The 24,971-nt window shown below is 44.6% G+C and overlaps 2 protein-coding genes across 10 annotated transcripts in view; one reads left to right on the top strand and one right to left on the bottom strand.

Moving 5' to 3' along the window:
* Window positions 1–376: 376 nt before the first annotated feature.
* On the bottom strand, window positions 377–7,253 carry DOLK (dolichol kinase). Its single transcript, XM_083485176.1, has 2 exons — window positions 7,232–7,253; window positions 377–2,286 (listed from the first exon to the last, which is right to left on the bottom strand). Exons 1-2 carry the CDS (start codon window positions 7,236–7,238, stop codon window positions 560–562), a joined length of 1,734 nt encoding a protein of 577 aa, XP_083341302.1. The 5' UTR covers window positions 7,239–7,253; the 3' UTR covers window positions 377–559.
* NUP188 (nucleoporin 188) overlaps window positions 2,756–24,971 on the top strand; it is a gene marked incomplete at its 5' end in the record, with an annotated part of 55,750 nt that continues 33,534 nt past the window's right edge. For 2 of the 9 annotated variants that reach the window (XM_083484937.1, XM_083484936.1), the window contains 12 exons: window positions 2,756–2,868; window positions 16,154–16,208; window positions 17,301–17,374; window positions 18,328–18,412; window positions 18,732–18,812; window positions 19,699–19,743; window positions 20,977–21,069; window positions 21,173–21,292; window positions 21,842–22,053; window positions 23,163–23,277; window positions 23,602–23,799; window positions 24,879–24,968. In XM_083484937.1, coding sequence (XP_083341063.1) covers window positions 2,756–2,868; window positions 16,154–16,208; window positions 17,301–17,374; window positions 18,328–18,412; window positions 18,732–18,812; window positions 19,699–19,743; window positions 20,977–21,069; window positions 21,173–21,292; window positions 21,842–22,053; window positions 23,163–23,277; window positions 23,602–23,799; window positions 24,879–24,968 — 1,281 coding nt within the window. Of the gene's footprint in view, window positions 2,869–5,429; window positions 6,709–7,511; window positions 7,580–7,809; window positions 7,842–16,153; window positions 16,209–17,300; window positions 17,375–18,327; window positions 18,413–18,731; window positions 18,813–19,698; window positions 19,744–20,976; window positions 21,070–21,172; window positions 21,293–21,841; window positions 22,054–23,162; window positions 23,278–23,601; window positions 23,800–24,878; window positions 24,969–24,971 lie in introns of those variants that run through there. The other 7 variants (XM_083484942.1, XM_083484940.1, XM_083484944.1 and 4 more) reach the window with 5 other exon arrangements.

Here is a 24,971-nt window from a genome sequence, read left to right as displayed (position 1 = left end):
GGATTTCAGGAAGGCACCAGCTATGCCCTGCAAAAATAACCTATGCATATCTACTGGGAAGAAACTCTCACTGAATTGAGTGGGACATACTCCCAGGTAAAACTGCATGTGTAGAACTGCAGACTTAACAGCACACAAAATCTACAATTCAAGATGTCCATTATGAATTGCCTTCTGACAGGGTTGCTTCTGGGCCGGACACTAACAGCCATAGAAAAGACCTTTAATCACCAGGACCATTAAGCCATGTAAAGAGTCCAATATGCTTAGACACGTTGCCTTTCCTTGATTTATCTTTACAACACTGCAATACAACAGAACTAAAGTTGCTGGACTAATTTTGAAAACACAATTAAAAATGACAAGCTGACAAAGATACTTTTGCATGTCCATTTTTAAATATTCATTTGATCCAAGAGCAATTATCTGAACACTGTTATCCCTCTTTTGGAACTTTACATCCTGATACTGCGAATTCACCACAGTGATTCAAGCCATTGCCCTCCCCTATAGCCCCCATCCCCGCACCGGTCATGCCAAGATTCCCAGCCAAGGCCCCCTAAGTCATCAGTAGTATTTGGAGGTAGAGAGGCAGAAGTAAATTGTCCACTTGGGTAGTGTAGGCTTCCAAAAGGGAAACCAAGCTAATAGATGCCAGAATCCAGGAGTAGCTGGCATTTAGATCCACACCACTGTCAAAGATCAGAATGATGGCAACAGCAATGATCTGGGAAAATATGCCCATCATGGTGCCTTCAAAGGTCTTCTTGGTCCCCGGCCATTTGATCTCCCCCGCTGTGCTCCCAAAAATAGAAGCTACTGAGTCCCCAATGCCCACAGCAAGCACCCCAGAGTAAGGGGCCAAGGCCCCAGCCCCAGGCAAAGTAGCCTTTGAGGCACAAGGTCTGGGGAACAGCCAAACAGGGAGGGACATCCCCAGCAGAAGATATATGTGAGTCAAGATCAAAGGCCCACTGTCCCGTTCATCCAAAAAGAGAGAGAGCAAGTTCCTGAGGGTGTGCCCCAAGGGTTTGATGGTGAAGTATCTGATGTACTCTAGAAGAATGAAAACTGCCAAGCACACCACAGCAGCCACATAGAGGAGCTGGCGGTCGTAGATGAGTCCTGGGACATACGTTGCCACCACAATGAAATGGAAATATTTCCTGGTTATGGTTGATGCTTGGTGTTTCTTAGAACCAGATGACCTCTTGGCGTTTTGATAGAGAACCACTGTGCATGCCAAAGCAGCCAGGAGGATCCAGTAGGCGAGGAGATAAACTCTGGTCTGTGTTTGAGAGAGGAACTGGGAGAGCCAAAAGAGGGGGTTCTGCCGGATCAAGCGGTAGAGCCACGGCATGACAACCCCCAGACCCAGCACCGCCGTCATCATATGAAAGAACATGGAGGAGATCCAGGTCCCAGAATCCATGAAGAAAAAGAGGGCAGTGAAGAATATTCCAAGGAGAACCACCCCGACCACCACCACCAGGAGGAAGAAGTCAATCGGGTCCCCTCTGCTTTCGGTTACGTTCAGAGAACGTTTGATGAGCTGATTGAGGACGAAGCTTATTCCTGTCAGGACGAGCAGAGCCTCACCAGGAGTGAAGCATCGAGGCAGCAAGTATAGCAGTATCATACTGAGGTAGACAAAGATAAGCAGGACCTCCAGGACCTCAATCACTTCAGAGACCGTCAACGAGTGCTTCATGGTGTAGATGATCAGGCTGCCAGCAATGCCAGAGAGGATGCAGGTATTTGTTGGCACAGGTTTGGTAACACCGAGTGCTATCACAGAGAGGAACAGGGCGATGATCATGCCAGTGGACGCTACGATGATGCCAAAACGCTCAAAGTACACAATACCAGCTGCTTGGCATCTCTCTTTCATCACAATGCCCAGCAATGGGACAGCCATGCAAGCTGGGAAGAGGCCACTGTTTGCTCCTGCCCGAAACTGGAAGACAGCGCTGCCCAGGCGGAGGAGGTTGTCCCATTTAAACTGGATATAGAAAGCTTGGATTGCAAGCGCAATGGCGCACCAGGAAAAGCGATCCCAGACTGTGCTGTGCACACAAAGCACGATGGTGAACATGATGAGGGATTCCACAAGGATGGGTTGCTTGCTTAGCATGGTGACAGCCAGACTGTTGCGCTCCCTGTGCTCAGAAAACCCTGGCAGCTGTTTGTTCTGGTCCAATATTTTCAAATGCGGTCTCTCTGTGTGTGTGTCTGTCTGTCTGTTTCCCTCACTGTCAAAAGCTCTCTTGTATCTTAGTGCCCTTCCTAGAAGTGAAAGCAAAAACCATCCCATTAAAAAAAGAGCGTATTATATACACCATCTGCTTCTTCCCTTGTACTGAAGGAAAGCTTCTCTTGTTTAATAAAAACATTGACACGCTCTGGAACTCCATGCAAAGGGAGGATAATTTCTGCCCCTCCTTGCTAGTTTTCCATCACAGTTAAGACCTTCCTATACTGGAAGGGCTGTTGTGGCTGGAGCTCATTGCTTGCCTTACTAGAATTGATAGGGAATCTTTTTCCTTCTGAAAGTGTAAATTCTAAATTGTTTATTCCTGTTATTATGGTAATTTTACTGTTGGTTTCATTCTATGTGATTACGTTTTTCTTAGCTGTTATGAACTATAAGAGGAAAGACGCAGTGCAGATAAATAAAATATGGTTTGGGCACACTCCTTTGTTTACGTGACTTCTGGTATATTCTGTTTAAATCACTCTTGCCTCTCCCTGTTGCATGCAGATGTACAGATGCCAACATGGTGCCTTCCAGATGTTGAACACCCATCATAGAATCACTGTAGAGTTGGAAGGGACCCCAACCACAGCTAGCATGGCCAAGAGAGAGAGGTGAATGGGAGTTATAGTCCAACAACACCTGGAAGGCACGAGGTTGGCTATCCCTTTGCTATAGAATACTTGGTTGCATCTAATGATACCCCCTTCTCATCTAATGATACCCCCTGAGACCTTCGGGTATAGAAATAAAATAAAATACTCAGATTTGCCTCATTGAAATTAATGGACGTAAGTTAGTCATGGAGTTGGAAGGGACTCCAAGGATCATCTAGTCCAACCCCCTGCAATGCAGGAATCATGGTGCAAGAACCCTTGACAGATAGCCATCCAATTTATGTTTAAAAACCTCCAGTGAAGGAGAGCCCACCACCTTCCAAGGGAGTTTGTTCCACTATTGAACAGCTCCTATCAACAGAAAGTTCTTCCTAATGTTCAGTTCTTATAATTTGTATCCAACTTGTTCAGGCCCTACCCTCTGGAACAGCAGAAAAGAAGTTTGCTCTGTCTTCCATATAACAGCCCTTTGGATAACTGAATATGGCTACCAAATCACCTCTCAGTCTTCTCCTAAGCAACCTAAATATATACCCCACGCCCTCAACTGTTTCTCTTAAAGCTTGTGTCATGAACTGGGAGGACAACAGGGAGGAGGAACAGGATCCTGGCAAGCTGTGACTGGGACCCACCAAGGCAAGCTGGGGATGGGAAAGGAGAGATTGGAGTTGCACAGGATGACGGGATGGCAAGGGGGTGGGAGTCAAGGTGCAGGGACCAGAAGAGCAGGATCCCTCAACAGAATCAGAGAGGACTCTGTCTCCATGAACAAGGCAGGCTCTGAAGCGTAGTGAGCAGTGGGAGGTATGCTCTGGGAGGCTGAGGCAGGCAAGGCTCCAAAGCCCAGGTGAAGCTCATTAGCCCCACAACCCGGGGGGGGGGGGAGAGATGTGTGATTCCTCAGCTGAAGTAGGCTCAGAACAGGTGAGGATCATATGGCTTGTCAAGCCTAGATGCCGCAATCAGGATTCAAGAAATAAAAGGGAAACAGGTGAGGGGCTACATCTGCTTAACTGCCCATGTTGCTGGACCTTGGCTTAGATGCTCCAGGACTTCCAATGGACTGTTTTCCCTGACTGCTAGACTTTGGACCTGACATACTGTATAAGACAGTGGGACTTGCTGCCATGTATGCTGGGGATTCAGGACAGCTTGGTTTACAGACCCTTGATCACCTTGGTTGCCTTCCTCTGCACATGCTCCAGTTTGTCAATATCATTCTTAAACTAGGGTGCCCAGAGCTGGCCACAGAACTCCAGGTGGTGTTTGACTATGGCAGAATAGAGAGGCCCTAGGACTTCCCTTGATCTGAACACTATACAATGGGTCTACTCTGAGCCCTGAGTAGGAATACCACTGGATACAACCCACTGTGGTTTGGTTGTTTAAGATAGAGAGAATTCTGCCTCACTGTGAGGATGGAGTAAATCATTCCTTCTGTTTCTACTGAAATCCATCTCCCTGATGGGGGGGGGACCACTTATCTTGCTTCATTTCATTTATATGCAAGCAGCCTATATTCTGATGGTATAGCTATTTAAAGCATAAACAATAAATTGATATACTTACATGAATCCATGGCACATCCACATCAGAAATAATATGTGTTGCATCCAATTAAGTTCTGTTTAAGAGTACACCTACTGGAATTAAGGTCAAGTCATGTCCAGTCTTCTGCCCAAACTGGTTTTGCATGATTGCGTTTCCCACATAACACATGCAAGGAGTGTTGGCCACACCCACACCCACAAACCATCAAACACTTAAGCTAGAGTGGTCCAACTTTTCATGCCAAGTAGGCTGCAAGAGTACTTTGACACAGAACCCGTTGCACACAGGGGCAGGAAGTGAGTGAGGCAAACATCTGACAACCCTCTAGCCCTCATGATGCCTTCCCAAAGCAGGCTAGGTGAGGCACAGGGATTGGGAAGGAGATGTAAGACTCTGGCAGGGTCCTGAAGCCCTCCCATCTCCTTCCCAATGATGGGAAAGTGCAAACTAGGCTTTGGGGAAGGAGGCAGGAGGCTTCAAAGACCCTGTCAGAGCCCCCATGCCTCCTTCCCAAAGCTGGGTAAGGAGGCACAAGGTAAGGCAGTGCAAGGGCTGTCGGGTGGGGCATATAATAATAATAATAATAATAATAATAATAATAATAATAATAATTTATTATTTATACCCTGCCCATCTAGCTGGGCTTCCCCAGCCACTCTGGGTGGCTTCCAACAAAATATTAAAATACAGTAATGCATCAAACATTATAAGCTTCCCTAAACAAATGTTGTTGTGGGCCACCAAAAAAGGCATCACATGTGGTCCCTGAGCCACATGTTGGACCACCCTGACTTAAGCACATGCATTTAACAACCCTAGATCCATCAGTTGCATTTTCCAAAACTATGTTTCTTACCTATCACATTCGGTCAGTGTGATATAATGGAGAAAGCTGTTGAGCTTGGGTGTTGGAGGACCAGCCTCAAATCCCTGCTCAGTCATAAGGTCATGAAGCAGGGTACATGTACTTGGGCAGGTCAGTCACAGCTTAATCTACCTCACAGGGCAATTCTAACAATAAAATGAGATAAAGTTAGAGAGTTACACATCCTGAGCACCTGAAACAGGCTTAGAGGGGAAATCTAAGCACACAACCACCCTACACTAGGCATGCAGAACTTTCTGCAAACAAGCTCTAATTTAGCCTTTAAAGCTTCCCCACCCCAAGCCATGGCCATTTGCCCCACAACAAATGTCTCACATGTAACCACAAAGGAACAATTGCACTCCTGCTCTCTCCTTGGCAAGCGGAACTTGGTGCTAAAGGATCCACTGTTTAGCACAGACAATCCCCATTGGATCTTCCTTTGAAGGCCTGTCTCAAGTTCAAGCAGGACTGCAGAGTAAGAAAAGGAAGAATCAGGAGCACATGCCTAGTTCTTTCCTTTGAAGTTGCGTCACCTGATGTCACAGTGGCACCAAATGGTTGACAGGTAGGCAGTTCCACCAACCCGAAAAGTCGCCCACCCGTGGGGTGGAATGAGGATCTAGCTCACCAGTCCTCAAACCCTGCTATCTACCATAGAATTAAGTTGTGTTCACTCCCAATAATTCCCTCAAAAACAGTCTTATGCAATTCATTTAAATCAGTCACAGACCTACCCATATCTACCCCTCCTACACCCGTAATGAAGCAGCGGCCACAGTGAGATACAAAAGGCACCCACTATTTACACTTTTCAGAAACAATTGCAGGCATTTTTGTTCTGGCAGGCCTTTCCAGCTGGATAAATGGGTCTTTACTGTGAGTGTCCACTTGTTAGAAATTTAGTTTTGTTCTATAAGTATTTGCTGTTTTTAGTTACCTTATTGCTTTGAGATGGTGGTTTAGAATGAGATTAAAAAATCAGTGGTAATACCTGCCTTGACCCATTTTCACATTTCTACTTTCACACCCAAATGTCACCTTTATTTTCTATGCCTCCTCAATATGCAGTAAAAAAACAAACAGCAGCAACAATAAGAATACACCTCTCTATCCCGTCTCCCCACAAAGTTGCTTAAGAATATTATGCCATTTTAAAATTTGCATCAACATTCTGTATAGCAGCAGAGAAAACAACTGAGCCTATCTCACAAGGTTACTGTGAGGGCAGAATGACTTTTGCACACTTAAATGAGTCCATGGGAACCATTGTTAATTACTGGTGTGCTGCCAACGCTTCCCATTGCCATTTACTGAGAGGGAGGAAGGCTACTTTGTTCTACTTTTAACAATACATGAAAGGTGTTTGTTTTTATGTTTCTAAAGATGCCATTAGGTGCTTGGAGACCTTTGCATAGCATGTAAGTAACACATCTGATGGATTCTGTACTTGACCTCCTTTGTAATGTTTTATTTTGAAATCTTTAAGATAATAGCTTGGTTTCCTGCTAGTTATGTCTCTTTCAATGTATACTTTATATCTGACTTCCTTCAGTAATGTTTTATTCTAGATTGTTGTCTTCATGTATTGTAAGTCACTTTGAGATTCCCCCCTTAAAACTATAAAGCGGAAATGAAATGAATAATATTAATATAGAACAGTAATAAGCAAATAGCAAATAACACAACAAGCATGAACTCCAGGGTAGCGTCAGGTTGCCTCACTGCGCGATCGGTTACCTTTCTGCATTCAACACCTTACACTGGGCTACCTTGGCTCTGGCAAACACATTTATCAAATCTAAATATATAAATAATATTAATAAGCCAAATAAAGAAATGCATTAAAAATATTTATACCCAGCTGCTCTTTCTCCCGCACCCAGCATAAATTTTAAAATATATATTTTTTAATGAAAGCAACCTCAACAGGCCTCCACAAACCTTCCATTGCCTCACCCAGCTGATCCCTCTTCGGTAATAAACTCACCCTACTGGGCGCCGCCATCTTGTCGACGTGCTACGCACATCACGTCACGTCGCCTCCCTCACCCTGCGCCCCTCACGCTTCCTCCCCCCACCACTGGGGCAAGAAGAGGCAAGAGAGAGAAGGGCCTTGTGTCACGTGACTCGCGCACAGCGGGAAAGAGGCGCTCTAGCCGTTCGCTCCACCTTCTTCTTTCTCCCTTTCTAGCTCATGGATTGGCTGATTTTGGGAGGGAGAATATCACGTGGGAAAGGGGGTGGGGCAGGGGGAAGAGGCAAGATGGCGACTGGGGGGCTGTGCGCGAGGTAAGGGAAGGCGCGCGTTGCGAGGAGCGACTGACTGGGTGAGGGCGAGGGGAGAAAAAGATCGTGCAGTTTCAAAATGAAATAAAATGATTTTATTTTAAATTGTGGCTAAATCAGCCCGAGAAGGGAGGTTGTTGGGCCAGAGCTTAGCCCTACTCCAAAGTCGGCCCCTTTGAATGAATGCATGTGGTTTCTTTTAGTCGTTTTAATAGGGTCATACCCGCAATTAGAAGCTAGTTGGATTCATGCTTAGAAAGTTGAGGTAATTTTAATCTGTTTAAGTCTTCTAACTTTTGTTTGTTTCAAAGCAGGGTTGTTGATTTTTCTTGATTTTCTTGTTTTATCTTTTTGTAAACTGCTTTGAGGTTTTTTTTTTCTTTTAAAGAACCCAGCAGTGTATAAATCTTGTGAAATTAAATAAATGAATAGGAAGCTGCATTCTCATGAGTTAGCCCATTGACCCATCTAGCTTGGTGCTGCCCACACTGACCGGAAGTAGTGGCTCTTTGGGGTTCCTGTCAGGGGATGTTGAAAGTGGTACATGGAGATGCTGTTTGGGACTGAACCTGGGAAACATGCATGCCAAGCAGATGCTTCAGTTACTGGGCTATGGCCCTTCCTTGGAAGACACACCACTTCTTTTTACTGAGTTGCACCTTTGGTCCATATAGCTCAGTGTTGCCCACACTGGCTGGCAGCAGCTGCTCTCCAGGTTTTTGGACAGGGTCTTTTCCCCAACCTTACCTGGAGATGCAGCTGGGGATTGGACTTGGGACCTTCTGCATGCAAATAAGATGCTCTGCCACTGAGCTATATGCATTCACCTAAATGTAAAAGAAGGTTCTAGTCCTCATGGTCTTAAATAAAGTGCACAGTTAAACGGGGCAGGGGAAACTGCCGTATACCAAGTCAGACCATTGGCTCTTCTAGCTCAGTATTGCCTACACGGACTGGCAGCCACTCCAGAGTTTCAGACGGGGGACCTTCCCAGCCCTACCTGGAGAGGCTGCTGGGGATTAACCCTTTGCCTTTCTGTGTGGCAGACAGAAACTGTAAGCACTGAGCTATGTCTCAGTCTTTAAAATCTAAGTAAGGTACTGAGTTGAAGGCTGATTTAAATAGGATCTTAGGAAGCTGTTTCTTGGTCACTTTGGGCTACATTTTCTTCAGGTGCACAGGAATGGGAAGTTCATATTGGCAATGTACATAAGTGTGCTGTGTGTAGAAGTAACTGTACTTGGGGCAGTGTTAGAAACTCTGATATATAAGCTATTCGCCAAATGGCCCCTTAAGCCTAGGTTAAGAGTGTGCACGCGTGCGCGCGCGCACACACACACACATATACACACAGTGGTACCTCTGGTTACATACGCTTCAGGTTACAGACTCTGTTAACCCAGAAATAGTGCTTCAGGTTAAGAACTTTGCTTCAGGGTGAGAACAGAAATCGTGCTCCAGCGGCACGGCGGCAGCAAGAGGCCCCATTAGCTAAAGTGGTGCTTCAGGTTAAGAACAGTTTCAGGTTAAGAACGGACCTCCAGAATGAATTAAGTACTTAACCCGAGGTACCACTGTATATGCAAGAGTATGAAGCAAAAACTGGACAGCCAGTTAGGAGATGGTCCCCCCAGAGACTGATGGAATTTGATGGATTCTTGACTGCTCTGGGGGATTTCCCAGTGGATAGAGCAGGTAATCCAGTTGGTAATTGCAGAAGAAAGTAATTGCAGAAGAAGTTGGATGTTCCCAAAGTGCTGTATCGAAGCACATTAATGGAAAGTTATGCGGAAGGGAAAAGTGTGGAAGAAAAAGGTTCACAAGCAGCAGAGATGACTGCAGCCTGGAGAGGATTGTCAGGAAAAGACCATTCAAACGTGTTGGGGACTTTCACAAGGAGTGGACTGAGGCTGGAGTTGGTGTATCAAGAGCCACCACACACAGATGGATCCTGAAGATGGGCTTCAAATGTATTCCTCTTGCCAAGCCGCTCCTGAACAAGAAACAACGTTAGAAGCGTCTTACCTGGGCTAAAGAAAAAAAGAACTAGTCTGTTGCTCAGTGGTCCCAAGTCCTCTTTTCTGATGAGAGCAACCTTTGCATCTCATTTGGAAACCAAGGACCCAGAGTCTGGAGGAAGAATGGGGAGGCACACAATGCCAGATGCTTGAAGTCCAGTGTGAAGTTTCCACAGTCTGTGTTGATTTGGGGAGCCATGTCATCAGCTGGTGTTGGTCCACTGTGCTTCATTAAGTCCAGGGTCAACGCATCCGTCTACCAGGAGATTTTTTAGCACTTCATGCTTCCTTCCGCAGACAATCTTTAGGGGGATGCTGACTTCATTTTCCAGGAGGACTTGGCACCTGCCCACACTGCCAAAAGTAACAAAACCTGCAGAATGCAGAAGAGCTGAAGGCTGCTATTGAAGCATCCTGGTCTACCTTAGCAGTGCCACAGGCTGATAGCATCCATGCCACGCTGCATTGAGGCAGTAATTGATGCAAAAGGGGCCCAAACTGAGTACATATGTATGCTTCTACTTCTCAGAGGTCTAATATTGATCTATTTGCAATCCTTGTTTTGCTGATTGCATTTAATATTCTAATTTTCTGAGATTGTTAATTTGGGGTTTTCATCAGCTGTATGCCATAACCATCAAAATTATAACAAATAAAGGCTTGACATATCTGGCTTTGCATGTCATGAGTCTATCTCATATATTAGTTTCACATTTTAAGTTGAATTACTGAAATAAACGAACTTTTCCACGATATTCTAATTTTTCGAGTTTCACCTGTATGTGTTTTACTGAGAGTTGTGAAACTCCATTTATTTGCTGCTGCTTGTTGCATATTTGTATCATGATTTCCCTCCCTGGAGCTCCAATGCTCAATAGAAGGACAAATTTTAAAAATAAAAACTTAAGAGTATTTTGAAAACTGAAGTATGGTACCAATATTTTTATTGTATAAACAAAATAAAACATGTATGTTCTATTTATTCATTCACCTTTTGTAACAAACTTCAGATTTTTTCTCCTTGTCACAGTACTCATAACAAATTGGACAGTACTCTTAGCAAATTAGTGTTACACACTACTGTAGTGATAATAGTGGTTATGGATTTAGCACAAGTAATACATAGTATATTGTCATTTAAAGCAGTGTTGCATACAAATCTAGCACAATATTTTATGTAATACACACATATATACTGATATTTATAAATTTTAATTATTCAAATGATTTATGGTTGTCCACTATTTCTGAGGCTCAGTCCCATTTATGTTTGTGGTGTCCAGATAACAATTGCTAATGTGATATTAAAATGTGTCACTCATGTGAATTGTGTTTCTAAGAAAATGGATTCTAAGAAAAAGGATTACTGTAATTGGTAAAATGAGTGACTGAATTGTAAAATATATTACAATATACACAGTTCATTTTTTTGCTTCACTGTCTTTAGGGGGAAATGGTGACTAGACATGTCGTTGTTGCACTTTTAACCTAGGTTTAAGGGGCCATTTGGCGAATAGCTTGCTTATCTGAGTTTCTAACATTGATACACAGCTGGTTTTGAAATGGAATCAGCCTTGGTTGCCCTGATGGATGACTTTTATTGTGAGAGGGACAGAGAGAGTGTGATCCTGTTGCATGTTGATCTCTCAGCAACTTTTGATACCACTGACCATGGTATCCTCCTGAACTGATTTAGTGAGATGGGCATTGTGGCGTCACTGTATTAGAGTGGTTCTGTTTCTATCTTCAAGGTGGTGACCAGAAAGTAGCACTGGGTTAGTGCTCCTTGCCCCTGGCATTTGTGCTATGGGGTTCCACATACTGCCGTGAGGTGTCACCAGTAGGCAGGGATGACACGCAGCTCTACCTCTCCTTAACATCTGAATCAGGAAAGACTGAAAGCTTTGAACCTGTGTCTGGATGCAGTGGTGGACTGGATGTTGGCCAGTTAAACTGTGTTTGAATCCTGGGAAGACTCAGGCTCTTTGGGTGGCTGGTTCCCAAGTTTGGGAAGTTGGCAAGGTACCTGCTCTGGATGGGGTTGTACTCCCTCTGAAGGAGCAAGTGCATAGTTTGGGGGTACTCCTGGTTGCATCTTTGCCACTTGAAGCCCAAGTATCCTTTGTGGCTAGGAGTGCCTTTTATCAGCTTCATCCGGTTTGCCAACCATTCCTGGACAGGGATAGCTTGGCCACGATAGTTCATGCATTAGTAACCTCGAGGCTGAATTAATGTAGGGCAGTGGTGTCCAAACTTTTTTCAAAGAGGGCCAGATTTGATGAAGTGAAGGACCGTGAGGGCCTACCAAAGGGCTGACCAAAGTTGTTGACCATTTTTGGGGGTTGAAGTTGTCAATTTTTTATTTTTTTATTTTTAGGATTTTACCCCAGGAAATAAACTGCCACAGGGGCTGGATTAAACTGACCAGCGGGCCGGATTAGGCCCCCAAAACGGACTTTGGACATGCCTGCTGTAGGGTGTTGTATGTGGGGCTGCCCTTTGGTCTGGTTTGGAAGCTCAAGTTGCTGCAGAATGCTGCAGCCAGATTACTGATGAAAATTTCTGGCTACCGTATTTTTCGCCCTATAAGACGCACCGGCCCATAGGACGCACCTAGATTTGGGGGGGGGGGATAAAGGGAAAAAAATTATTCCCCCCCCCCGGCGCGGGGCTGGGGCAGGGGAAGCCCGAGCTTCCCCCAGCCCCCAGAACGGGAGCCAGAGCGATGCTGAAGCTGCGGGCATCGCTCTGGGAGCTTGCGTGGCTGGGGGAGGGGGGAGCCCGAGCTTCCCCAGCCCCCAGAACGGGTCCCAGAGGGAGGGCAATCACCAGTTTTCATTGCCTCCTCGCAGCGGATCAGGTGAGGGTGACTGGGGAGCCATATTTGCAACTTTGTAGTCCTCGTGAATGCGCCCTTTCTCTCTCCCTCTCATCCTCCCCTCCCCAGATGTTGCGAAGCTCAGGCATAGTTTTTGGGAGGGTAGGGGGAGTTTGCATTTAAGACAAGGATTGGAGGATGGGTGGGGGGCTTAAACCCTCCGATATAGCGAAGAGGGCAAGGAAGCTGGTGGCCGAAGCAGCCCCTGATGGAGCCACCATCCTCACGCAAACACAAGATACACAAAAAGGCGGGCGAAAGGAAGCGGGGGTTGCTGACTGGTTGAGTTACCCCCCTTTTCCTCGGGGCTGGACTTGGGATGTTGTTCTGCTTCTGCCTCTAAATAAAGCTGAAACTTTGTCTGAGCGAGGAAGAGGCTGGAGCTGCATTTTGTAAAGTCTCCCAGCCTCGCCCGGGCGATTTCCAGGGCTCTGTTTCCCCCGGTGCCCATTTCCCCGGTGCCCATTTGCAACAGAAGAAAACACTTTAGCCTGTGTAAGGTTAGGGCGGCAGGGGGAGGGAGAGAACTTGAGGCGCTGCATCCTTCCCGGCCCGCTGCCCAAGGAGAAATTAAGGTTGCCCGTTTTGAAGGCTGGTCTTCATGGGGAGAGATTTGGGTGGCTTCTACTCTGCGTAAAGACGATGGCTAAGGAACCGGAGTGCAAGCTCTCATCTCCCCCTCCCATTCTTTTGCAAGAACTCGCCTGTGTCTGGGGAAGCAAGTGCCCCCCTCCCCAACCCCACCCTCTTTAAAGATGTTTTCCTCCGCTAACGCGGGGGTGGGGGCATTTGCGTAAGGTTTTATTTATTTTTTTTAATAAAATTTTTATTGGGATTTTCTCAATTTTTTTTAGACAAACACATAAACGTAAACATACACATCAACACTACACACAAATAACACATGTAATTTTAAAACCTTATTTTCTTAACCACTTTCCCGGACTTCCCCCACCTCCCCTTCTTGCATCCCAATTCCAAAATTTAGCTCAGCAAGTTCTTTATACCCAACTTATCCCTTATCAATATTTTGCATAATTCGTCTTAATTAGTCAATTTTAAACTTCTAAACCTCATTTTAATACTCGACATTAACCCCTTTTTCTAAGGTCGACCCAAGTTCCCTTTCACGAAGTTCCCAGTTATTACAAAACAACCTATCAAGTAAAACACATAATTATACCCCTTTGGATTCCAAATCTCCCCCCCCCGTCCCCCAGTTTCGATCCCCAGAAATTGTCCTTCAGTCTGTCGGCTCTCAGCCTGGATCTATCACATCCGAGGCTCTTAAATCTCTCTCAGTCCCTTTCAGCCAATTTTGTTGACAGTCTTTGACCCAATAGGGTCTGTATTTTTTCCAGCCTGACCACCATATTCAAAGAAAGAGTCCAGGTCTTGCTTCTTACTCTTTCTAAGTCCAAGTGTCCCAAATGTCCCAAACATTCCAATTTTCGCCTTGATCAAATTTGTAATCCATAGGTCTTCCGGACTCCCCATAGGGAAAAATCCCCAGTCCTCATTCTCCATTTCGAACCAAATTTTCGTCATCCAAACCTTGCTTTCCTTATATTCCAATTTAACAGGCCTCTGGCTGTCCTTTTTCACTTGTAGCGTCTCAGCTCCTCCTTCGCATTCTTCCAAAACAGCACATGTATCTTCCTTTCTAGCTGCAGATTTTTCTTGAGTCAAGTCCTTAACCGCTTCAGCAGATTTGTTTATTTTAAAATTCAAGGTTATAAGATTTGTAGCCATAACATCACTCTGCTCTTGCAGTTTTCCCAGGAAATCGAACACCCTGTCCAATTCTGCCTGTAATTTTCCATCTGTAGCCATTGTAATGTCTCAGAACCCCTCTAGAGGGATTCTGGTTACAAAGTATTCTTTCTCCAACAATCAGGTTATTTTGTTCTTATTTCCTCTCTTATTTCAAAAACTCACAGTCCAATGTAACAAAAATAACCGGCACAAGTAACAACAAATAGAATTTCCTGACTTTGACAGCTCGTTTGACAGCTGTCAAACTCTGTAAATATCTTCTGCAGGCTCTCTCACGGATCGGTCCCGGGGGGGGGGGGGTTCACTTCAACTCTAACGTTCAGTTCTAATCCTCCAGTAATAAATTATATATCCAAGTTGTGAAATTTAAATTTTTTATCCCAAAAAGAGGAAAACAGTCTCTCGACCTTAGTTATCTAATTCTTGCTTTAAGTTGTCTGCAAGGGGGGGGAGGCGGACTTCCTTTTGGCACCTCCCCCGGTCGTACCGAATTCAATAGAAAAAGATTTTTAACTCCAATTTCCGTATTACTCACGGGTTGCATTTGCGTAAGGTTTTAAAATCATAACGCAGTTTGGTTCCACCATGTTGGTGGCAGTAGTGGGGGAAATGGATCTGTCACCTGCCTCCTTTTGCCCCCATCTCCCTTACTGCCCCTGCCTCGGAAGCAGCAGCAGCTGCAGCTCTCTGCGATTTTGGGCCCCTAGACAAGCGCAAGAACCTGACCTGCAGATTTATGTAGCGTGCTCTTTAAACTTTAAAAGAAAGAAGTCTGGAAAGGGGGGGACACTTTTTATGGCACACACACCGGCGCAGTTCTGCTTCTCCCTCTCTCTCCGTCGCGGGTGTTGACTAAGGCTTGTGTGGGCAGACGCGTCTCTGGTCGTAGGCGTGTTTGTGTGTGCGCTCGTGGGGACGCCGGAGCCGCCTGCTTGTGGGTCGGGAGCTCTGTCGGAAGAGCACACTCCTCGGTCTCTCTCTCTCTCTCTCTTTCTCTCTCTCTCTCTCTCTCTCTGCCTCCGCCCCGCGGAAAGCCTCTGCCTAACTTGGGTCTCCTCGCTGGCACTGGCCACACACACTCACTCCGAAGTAGGACACGGCGCCATCCCCCCCCTCCATCGAACTGCAAAGGAGATAAGAGGCTGGGTTGGGAAACGGAGCTTGCCGGGCTTGGGGGATAGCTTCCTGAAGCCTGGAGAGCAAGAGGGGTCGGGGCGCACCCCTCTAGCTCTCCAGGCCTTCAGCGAAAGCCTGCATTCGCCCCATAGGATGCACACACATTTCCCTTCATTTTTGGAGGGGGAAAAGTGCGTCCTATAGGGCGAAAAATACGGTAAGTCCATGTGACACTAGTGTTCAAAAAGCTGTACTGGCTGCCTATCTGCTACTGAACCAGGTTCAAGGTTCTTGTATTGATTTACAAAACCCTGAACATCTTAGGTCTAGGATATTGTAGGAATCTCCTGAACCCTTATACTCCAGATTGATCACTTCAGCAGTGTCCTTGGTCATTTGGTGACGCTTGTTTGACAACAGTGAGAAATCAAGTCTTATTTAGTGTCATCAGCCCAGTCCTGTGGAATACCCTGCCAATAGAGATTTAACAGACACCTTCTGTGCCAACTTTTAAATGGCTGCTGAAAACTTTTCTACTCCACTAAGCCTATGCAGATCCTACAATGGTCTATTGATTTTTTAAAAATTCCTTTTCCTTTAACTTGTTTTTAACTTTTTATGATGTTACTGTTGGTTTCATGCTTTAATGATGTAAACAGCTGTAATATATGTTTATGATACAGCAGTGTATAAATATTGTATATATAAGTACATAGATACAATAAAAAAGACATAAAAGAAGCAAAACAGATACAGTTCTTTGTCTTTCAAAATACATTCTTTTTCTAGAAGCAGCAGAGAACTGTGGACCATTCTGTTGGGCAGATCAGCTCTGAGAGAACCAGTAAGTAGAGGATGGGTTTGCCACCTCTTTTTTGTTGGGGATGCTTTTGTGGGATGTCTGCCATCATCATTGTGTAGCCTCTATCCCTGAAACATGTATACAGAGAGGATTTTTCCATATTGTTCACTTTCCATGTAATATTTGTTCTTCCTTATGCTGCACGCTTGTGTAGATTGGTTTCTGGTATAGACAGGCTATCTCGCCTGGAATAATAATAATAATAATAATAATAATAATAATAATAATAATATTCCGCCCACTCTGGGCCGGCTCCCAACAGAATTAAAAGCACAATAAAATATCAAACATTAAAAACTTCCCTAAACAGGGCTTCCTTCGGTTGTCTTCTAAAAGTCAGATAGTTGTTTATTTCCTTGACATCTGATGAGAGGGCGTTCCACGGGGCAGGTGTCACTACCGAGAAGGCCCTCTGCCTGGTTCTCTGTAACCTCACATCTCGCGGTGAGGGAACCGCCAGAAGGCCCTCAGAGCTGGACCTCAGTGTTTGGGCCGAATGATGGGGGTGGAGATGCTCCTTCAGGTATACTGGGCTGAGGCCGTTTAGTAGAGCGGCCTGCTTCCCTGCTTCCCTTATTCCCCAACCCCTAAGGAAGGAGTCCCTGATTGTGAGCTGAACATGCCCAGATTCTGTCTTCTTCCACCTCAAGGCAAAACAAAAACAAGTTTCTTTTTATTATAATTTTATCTTTTTTTAATAGAAGAATTCAAACTGTAAATCAGTGATTCCCTGCAGAAATTCTGGACTACAACCCTTTCCATTCCATTGGTATAGCCCAATGGTCAGGGATGATTCTGTTATGTATACTGTAATTTGAATGCTAGGTTGTGGGGGGGGGTGCCACATGGTGCCCTCCAGATATTGTGGACTATAACTCCCATTAGCCCCACCCACCATGGCTGATAATCAGGAATGATTGTGTTCTGCTTATGCTGGAATCTAAACCATAGGTGATTATGATATTCCTTTTTGCTCTTGTCAGGCTTTGTACATGATAGTGGAAATGAGCATGTTCCTTTTTAAGTTTCAAGCATGGAGAATGATGTATTTGCTATTATTTTGGTCTTTTCTAGGCTCAGATTGAGGAAGAGTTGAATAAACACTGGCAGAGGCTGCTCGAAGGGCTTTCTTACTACAAGCCACCCAGGTACAGTAATTTATTAGTTATTATTTATCAAGGCTTGCATCCAGCTCAGTAGATCCACTGAAATGAAAAACTGAAATAAAAGCATATCTGAGACATTTACAAGCTATTAAAAATGAGTAAAACCTACTAATTGGCTATGTAGGTGCTATATTGTCAAAGATCTTTTATTGGAACAGATCATAGAAATGTAAAGTTAGAAGGAACCACGAGGGTCATCTAGTCCAACCCGCTGCAGTGCTGATGGCAGAACCAGACTCTTCAAAAATAAATCTTTAATTGAAAATTTTCAGCGGGAACAGAAAATAGCTAAACCAAATAGGAGCGTCAAAATGATGAAATAGAGCCATGTTCTTTACCACATACTCTGGAGGCTTTTTGAGAATCCTTATGGCTTTTATTTCATTCAGTGTGTGGAAAGATGGGGTGCTGAAAGGTAATGTGCTGATTATTTTACACAAAGACTTGTGGAGGATTGGTGATGTGATAGCTTAAATGTCACCCATGGCAGCTAAATGGAACTTCCAAGTTCAGAGGCAGTCTAGCACAGAACTTCAGTTGCAGGGGAGGCAACAGCATGGAATAGCTCAGCTGTGACCACCAAAAACCCATAGAAATTGGGGTTTCTGATTGGCTACAATTGGAAGTGGCATGCCGAACTAAATGTGTGCTTGGCTAGAACTGGTAGAACTTCTCTTATGTTCTTAATTTCAAATGAGTCAGATGAAGTTTCTATACCTTGTTTCAAGGGCTTGAGCTAGTTGGGTAACATTTCCAGTGCCTAGTTGATGGAGCTTAGTCCTTGTAAGTCCTTCAGAGGGGAGGAAATAGTTTTCACAATACAGCTGTTATAAAGATGTCTAAATTTCATGCTTGTTTTGCTTTATGAACAAAAAGCTTTTGTGACTTTTCATTACCACAAGTTAACTTTTTAATAATAATAATAAAATCTGCAGTGCAAATTCGGCCGAGAAAGTGAAAGCTGACAAAAATGTTGCTGCTTCGCTGAAGGAGTTGGGTCTGAGAACCAGCAAGTTCTTGGTGAGTAGGTGTAACAGGCAGCTCTGTTGCTTCCTTTGTTATTTCCTGATAAGCTTTCCTCTGGGCAGAAGTGGTGGGAGGAATGCAAGAAAGAGAGTTATCACCATCTAATTCCCTATTTGAATGGCAGTAGTTTCTGGTGGGGTTTGAGATTTGACTCAGCATAATTTGGAAGCACGATACTTCATAGAAGCCTTGAGAGCTAATGGGGACAAATTTAATTTGCTGTACTCTCCTTAAAAAAAAAATTGTCCAAAGGAGGTGTATTGAATGCGCCCACCCCTTAACGGAAGCTGGCTGAATGTGTGTGTTACTCCAGGGTTTGGATGAAGAGCAAAGCGTGCAGCTGTTACAGTGTTTTCTTCAAGAAGATTATAGGGGGACCAGAGACTCATTAAAGGTTGGTAATTTTCAGCTGTGTGGGGATCTATCTTCAGTGTTTATGTTGACATATGTTGCTACAGATGGGTCAGTGTAGCTGGGAATCTGCTAATCCCTTTCTCTGTGTGATGCTGCAAAGTTGGGTAAGGCCTAACTTCTTGGCTACATTAGCCATGCTAGCAATCTCCTTAAAGTGAATTTCATTAAGTCTTCAGTCCTTTCCTAACTTGAGGGCCCTCCAGACATTTTGGACTACAGCTCCCATCAGCCTCTGCATCATATCGCTGTGCTGTCTGGGGCTGATGGGAGTTATAGTCCAAAACCCTTGGAGGGCCCCGGTCTGCTGTGCACACTGCCTTACAGGCAACCGTGATGGCCACCAGCTTTAGCCACCAGCTTTAAAAAAGGATTAGACATAGCACAATGGCAAGTAGCCATTGATGGCTTTAATGGTTATGCCCTTGCTTCCATGGTCAGAGGCACTAATGATTCTCAATACCAGTTGCTAAAAACTGCAGGTGGGAAGAATGCTCTTGCACTTGGGTCCTGCTTGTGGGCTTCCCATTGGGGCATCTGGTTGGCCACTGTGAGAACAGGATGCTGTTGGGCCAAAGGCCTGATCCAGCAGGGTTCTTATTATATTCTTTTGTGTTCTAAAAATAGGGCCTGTTGAATTTAACAGTAAGCTAGTTCTTGGTAACAATTTTTAATGCACTAATAAACATTTTTAAGTGAGCTAAGTTTGAAGCTTGAAATCCGGAGGATGGTGGGGTGGGGAATGATAACCAAATTCCCTTGCAGTGCTTCCAGTATACATGAGATTTTGTTTCATGCCACAAGCTATTTTATGATGCTGTTAATGGTTATCAGTTACTTTATGTTACTTTTATTATGGTTCTGCATAGGCTGTTCTGGAAGACGAAAGGCAGAGTCAGGCTTTGATACTGAAGGTCAGTAACTTGATGCTGCAATCTTATTTTGGATGGTCATTTCTACACACTGCTTTTCTGCAGATAGATGTGGAATCTGCTGATGGTCCTTGCAACTTGAGGAGCTGTGGTGGTGATGACTACAATGGATGTGGATTTGCTGGCACTTGTGACAGTTACAAAGCTGCCTCCCTCCCACCTCATGTGTAGCATATTACAGTCATACCTCGGGTTGAAGTAGCTTCGGGACAAGTATTTTTGGATTGCGCACTGCGGCGACCTGGAAGTAACGGAGCACGTTACTTCCGGGTTTCGCAGCTCGTGCATGCACAGATGGTAAAAATGACGTCATGTGCAGAAGCAGCGAATAGCGACCCGCGCAGACACGGGTTGCGTTTGCTTCTGGATGTGAACGGGGCTCCGGAACGGATCCCGTTCACATCCAGAGGTACTACTGTAATTGTCCTTGGAGCAGTCATAAAGCCCTTTCGCTTCAAAACAGGTGTTAAAATAAGGGAGCCTCCAAAAAAGGTATATCTCCCCGCCAGCACTAAGTAAATGTTTTAATGGCTAAACATGCTGTGTGTGTGTGTGTGTGTGTGTGTGTGCGCGCGCGCGCGCGCGCGCGCGCGTGTGTGCGTGTATTTTAAAATGCCACACAGGGACAAGATCAGAAGAAAGACCTTAAGATTTTCAGTGGAAGGTCCCTTTAAGTAGAGTGAGTTGAAGAAATTGATGACATTCTAGGACCTTTAATAGAAAGGTTGGGGAATATTTTAGCGACAACAACTCCCATCAGATCCAAGCAGGTTGGCCATACAGTCAGGGATGATGGGAACTAGAGTCCAACAACATCTGGAAAGCCACAGGTTCCCTAGTCCTGTTTTATAACCCAGAACACTTGGGGTTAAGGGAAAGAATTGACTACAGTGGTACCTCTGGTTACGAACTTAATTCATTCCATAGGTCCGTTCTTAACCTGAAACTGTTCTTAACCTGAGGTACCACTTTAGCTAATGGGGCCTCCCGCTGCCACTGCACGATTTCTGTTCTCATCCTGAGGTAAAGTTCTTAATCCGAGGTACTACTTCCGGGTTAGTGGATTTTGTAACCTGAAGTGTCTGTAACCTGAAGTGTCTGTAACCCAAGGTACCATTGTATTTAGTAGAAAATTAATAGAAGGATGTAGGGGAGGTAATCTAAAATCAAAATGCAGCTACTAGTGTTAACGAGTGGTGACATATATTTCCACAGCTTGCTGACTACTACTATGAAGAGCGGATCTGTATCCTGCGCTGTGTCCTCCAGCTTCTCACGTATTTCCAGGATGAGAGACACCCTTACATGGTGGGTATTGGGCTTTTATTTCCTGGTTCTCCGCACAATAGAAACATTAAAATAAATCTGTCCCTGGTGGTGCTCTTAATCAAATTATTTTGCTTTATAAAAGGCCCAGTATTCTCATTGTGTGGAAAAACTGGATAAGGAGCTGGTTCCTAATTACCGGAAGCAGTTTGAGGAGCTGTACCAATCCGAAGCACCCACATGGGAGACCCACGGAAGCCTAATGGTATTTTGTTCCTTCCAGCTTTTTGTATTTCTGACTTTCATTATTCGAATGTTTTAAAATAGTGGTTTATAACTTTTTTTGCTGGTAATTTCATTATTTCATTCATTTTGTAAATCATTTTAAAGGGTTGTTTTTGCTTTTAGAACCAAGCAGTATATACATTTTCAGAAATAAAGGAATAAATTAGCCCCAGCTTTTATTTTTTATTTATGTCATTTTAAATTGTTATTGATATTAATGTTGTATTATTAGTTTGGGATTTTATGATTTATGTGGAAATGTTTTCCATTTGGTTGTGTACCTTTTGATGTGTTTTATTTATTGTTTATAACTTTTGTTATGTTGGTAATTATGTAAATCTTTTCATATTGTAAGCCGCCTTGAGCATTGTTTTAACTTTGGAAAGGCAGCATACAAATAAAATGATGATGCTGATGACCAAAATCCACATGGGATTGAGTTGCTTAAAAGCTATTTTTTTTCTCTCTCCCCGCCCTAACCCCCACATCATGTTTGCATGTAATTGTAATTCGGATCCTCCTTATTCAGACCGAGCGGCAGGTGTCTCGCTGGTTCATGCAGTGCCTCCGGGAGCAGTCAATGCTGCTGGAAGTCATTTTCCTCTACTATGCCTACTTCGAGATGGCAGCAGAAGAGCTGCTGACTTTCACCAAAATGTTCAAAGATCAGGGGTTTGGCTCCCGGCAGACCAACAGGCACCTGGTGGATGAGAGCATGGATCATCTCGTCGAGCGCATCGGGTGAGCAGGGGGGCATCTCAAAAAGGCTGTTGCAGCCCCAAGCATGTTCCAAATTGTTGGAGGATTTAGGGTAGGCAAAAGAAAATCCTTCCTCACACAACACGTTGTTTAACTATGGAACTTGCTTCCGCAGGAGGCAGTAATGGCCACCAACCTGGCTTTAAAAAGGGAATTGGACAAATTCGTAGAGGAGGGGGATATCAGTGGCTGCTAGTCACGATGGCTATGCTTGCAGTTGGATGCAGCAGTGCTTCTGAATATCAGTTGCTGGAAGCCACAGGAGGGAAGGGTGCCCTTGTGCTCAGATCCTGCTTCTGGCTTCCCTACAGGTTGGCTCCTGCGAGAACAGGATCCTGGACTAGATGGGGCTCGTGGCCTGATTCAGCATGCCCTTCTATTCTTATTTATTCATTGCATTATTCATATTGCCTTTCTGCCAGGGTACCCAAGCCGTTTACAGTTTTAAAGCACTAAGACAAATGATATATTATGTAAAGTTTTTTTTGGGTGGGGGCAGTCCAACTAGAGCCGACCCTGATGTTGTCTGGGCCTGCCTCCCTCGCACTCCTCTCTCCCTTTTTCTTAATGTCTTCACAGCCTGCTTCTCCCACGACATTGTTTTATGCCCAAAGGTGTATTACGGTGGTGGGGTAGTACACAGATGTATGTGAAAAAATCCATGCATCTATTTTGCCACATCTGGGTAGATGTGTTGAGAACATGTAGGGAGATCCTGCAGGCAAAGCATATAATACTCTGTGGTTTTACATGTCTTTTTTAAACTATTGTGGGCAAAAGGGCCCACTTTCCTCTTGGCATTACAGTGCCACATTACAGTTTGCTTGTGAGCATTACAGAAACTGGAAGAGAGACATTCCTTCATTTTGCAGTTAATGACTTTGCTGTCTGTTTTTGCTCACCAGCCATCAAAGCTGCTCTGATTTTTTTCTTTTTTATATCACATCTCTCAAAGAAAAAATATGTTTGGAAAAATAAAGAAATAATTGCACATGATATCCTGAATATTTCTTATTCCAGTTCTAACTTCCTTGACCCACCCTGTCCCTCATCTATATCTTTTTCTTGCCACCTTACTCCCTATCTTCCAGGTACTTCAGTGCTCTGATTCTAGTGGAAGGCATGGAAATCGACTCTCTGCATGAGCGTGTGTTGGATGACAGGAAAGAGGAGCATAAATTCTCTGGCACTGGGCAGATCCGCCAAGTAAGCCCATTGCAAGTCCTGCGTGTTCAGTGGTGAAACGTACAAAAGAATAGTCAGGAAAGCCAGTGGGGTGTAGTAGTTAGGGTATTGGACTAGGACCTGGGAGACCAGAGTCTCCACTTGGCTATGAAGGTCATCTTGGGCCAGTCACTTTCTCTCAGCCTAACCCATCTCACAGGAGGATAAAATGGGGAAAAGGATATCTATGTACACCACCTTGTGCTCCTTGAAGGAAAGATAAGATATAAATGTAATTAAAAAAAAAAGAATGCTTCTTTGTCCAAGATTCCCTGAGTAAGAGCTTGATTCTCTTGTTCCGAGTAGGAGGTGGACTGCTTGCTGTTAACTCTTGGGGATGTCACACATCATGCCCCAGTTCTCTTGGCCTGGGCTTTGCTGCGCCACATGTTGAGCCCTGAAGAGTCTCCTAGCGCGATCAGAAGGATGGGCAGCACAGCTATTCAGCTGAATGTATTTCAGTACCTCACCAAGCTTCTCCGGTCAATAAGCAGCGAGGGAAATGTGAGTCTCATGTCTTGTGCAATCTCATGGAAGGCTCTTGAGCAGAGGTGGGTGGAACCTCCAGCCTCTGCGGGCCAATCTTGGCCCACCCAAGGGTCCAGTTTGACCCCTGAGACACTTTCCGCATAACTATGCCAGCTGTCAAGCAGGTGACAAGTTGGAACTTGTGCATAGAAGGGCAACCAAGATGATTAAGGGTTGGAAATCAAGCCTTATAAGGAGCGGTGGAGGGAGCTGGTATTTTTAGCCTGGAAAAGAAGAGACTGAGAGGAGAAATGATAGCCATCTTCAAATATTTGAAGGGCTATCACATGGAGGATGGAGCAAGCTTCTTTTCTCGTGCTCTAGAGGGTAGGATTCCAACCAATGGATTCAAGTTACAAGAAAGGAGATTCCACCTAATTTAAGGAAGAACTTCCTGACAATAAGAGCTGTCTGACAGTGGAACGAACTCCCTCAGGAGTGTGTGGACTCTCCCTCATTGAAGGTTTTTAAGCAGAGGTTGGATGGTTGGATGCTGTAGTTGAGATTCCTGCATTGCAGGGGGTTATACTAGATGACCTTTGTTGTGCCAGGCAACAACATTCCTTTTCAACCAGGCCTTTTGCTTTTAACTATGGCTTTTTAAAACATGGGTGTGATGTACTAATGTTGTTCTCTACACCTCCCCCCAGTTTTAATGTATGTGTTTTAAATTTTTTTAGTTGCTGTGGCAAAAAAGCAACTAATAAATTACTGTATTTTTCGCTCAATAACACGCACTCGACCATAACACGCACGTAGTTTTTAGAGGAGGAAAATCCGTAGGCATGCCACCCGTAGGCATTCCCTCCATAACACGCACAGACATTTCCCCTTACTTTTTAGGAGGAAAAAAGTGAGTGTTATGGTGCAAAAAATACGGTAAATCACTAAATAAATAAGTGTATTCATTTTTACATTTGCAGAGTTTGGGCTTGTTACTTTGGGTTGTGTGATCATAATAGATGTCTCATTAAATTCTGTGCTCAACTTCTATAGTTTCTGAACGAGTCTTTGTTCACTCCATATCCTTTCCTCCCACTCTCTTTGCTCTGCAGTGCATCGCCAGCACAGCCTGCATGTGCATTTATGGCCTGCTCTCCTTTGTGCTGACCTCCTTGGAGTTGCACACATTGGGCAATCAGCAGGTA

This window comes from Podarcis liolepis, assembly GCF_965112155.1.
Source record: "Podarcis liolepis genome assembly, chromosome: Z".
NCBI classification, from domain to species: Eukaryota; Metazoa; Chordata; class Lepidosauria; order Squamata; family Lacertidae; genus Podarcis; species Podarcis liolepis.
This window is presented reverse-complemented; position numbering and strand designations above follow the sequence as displayed.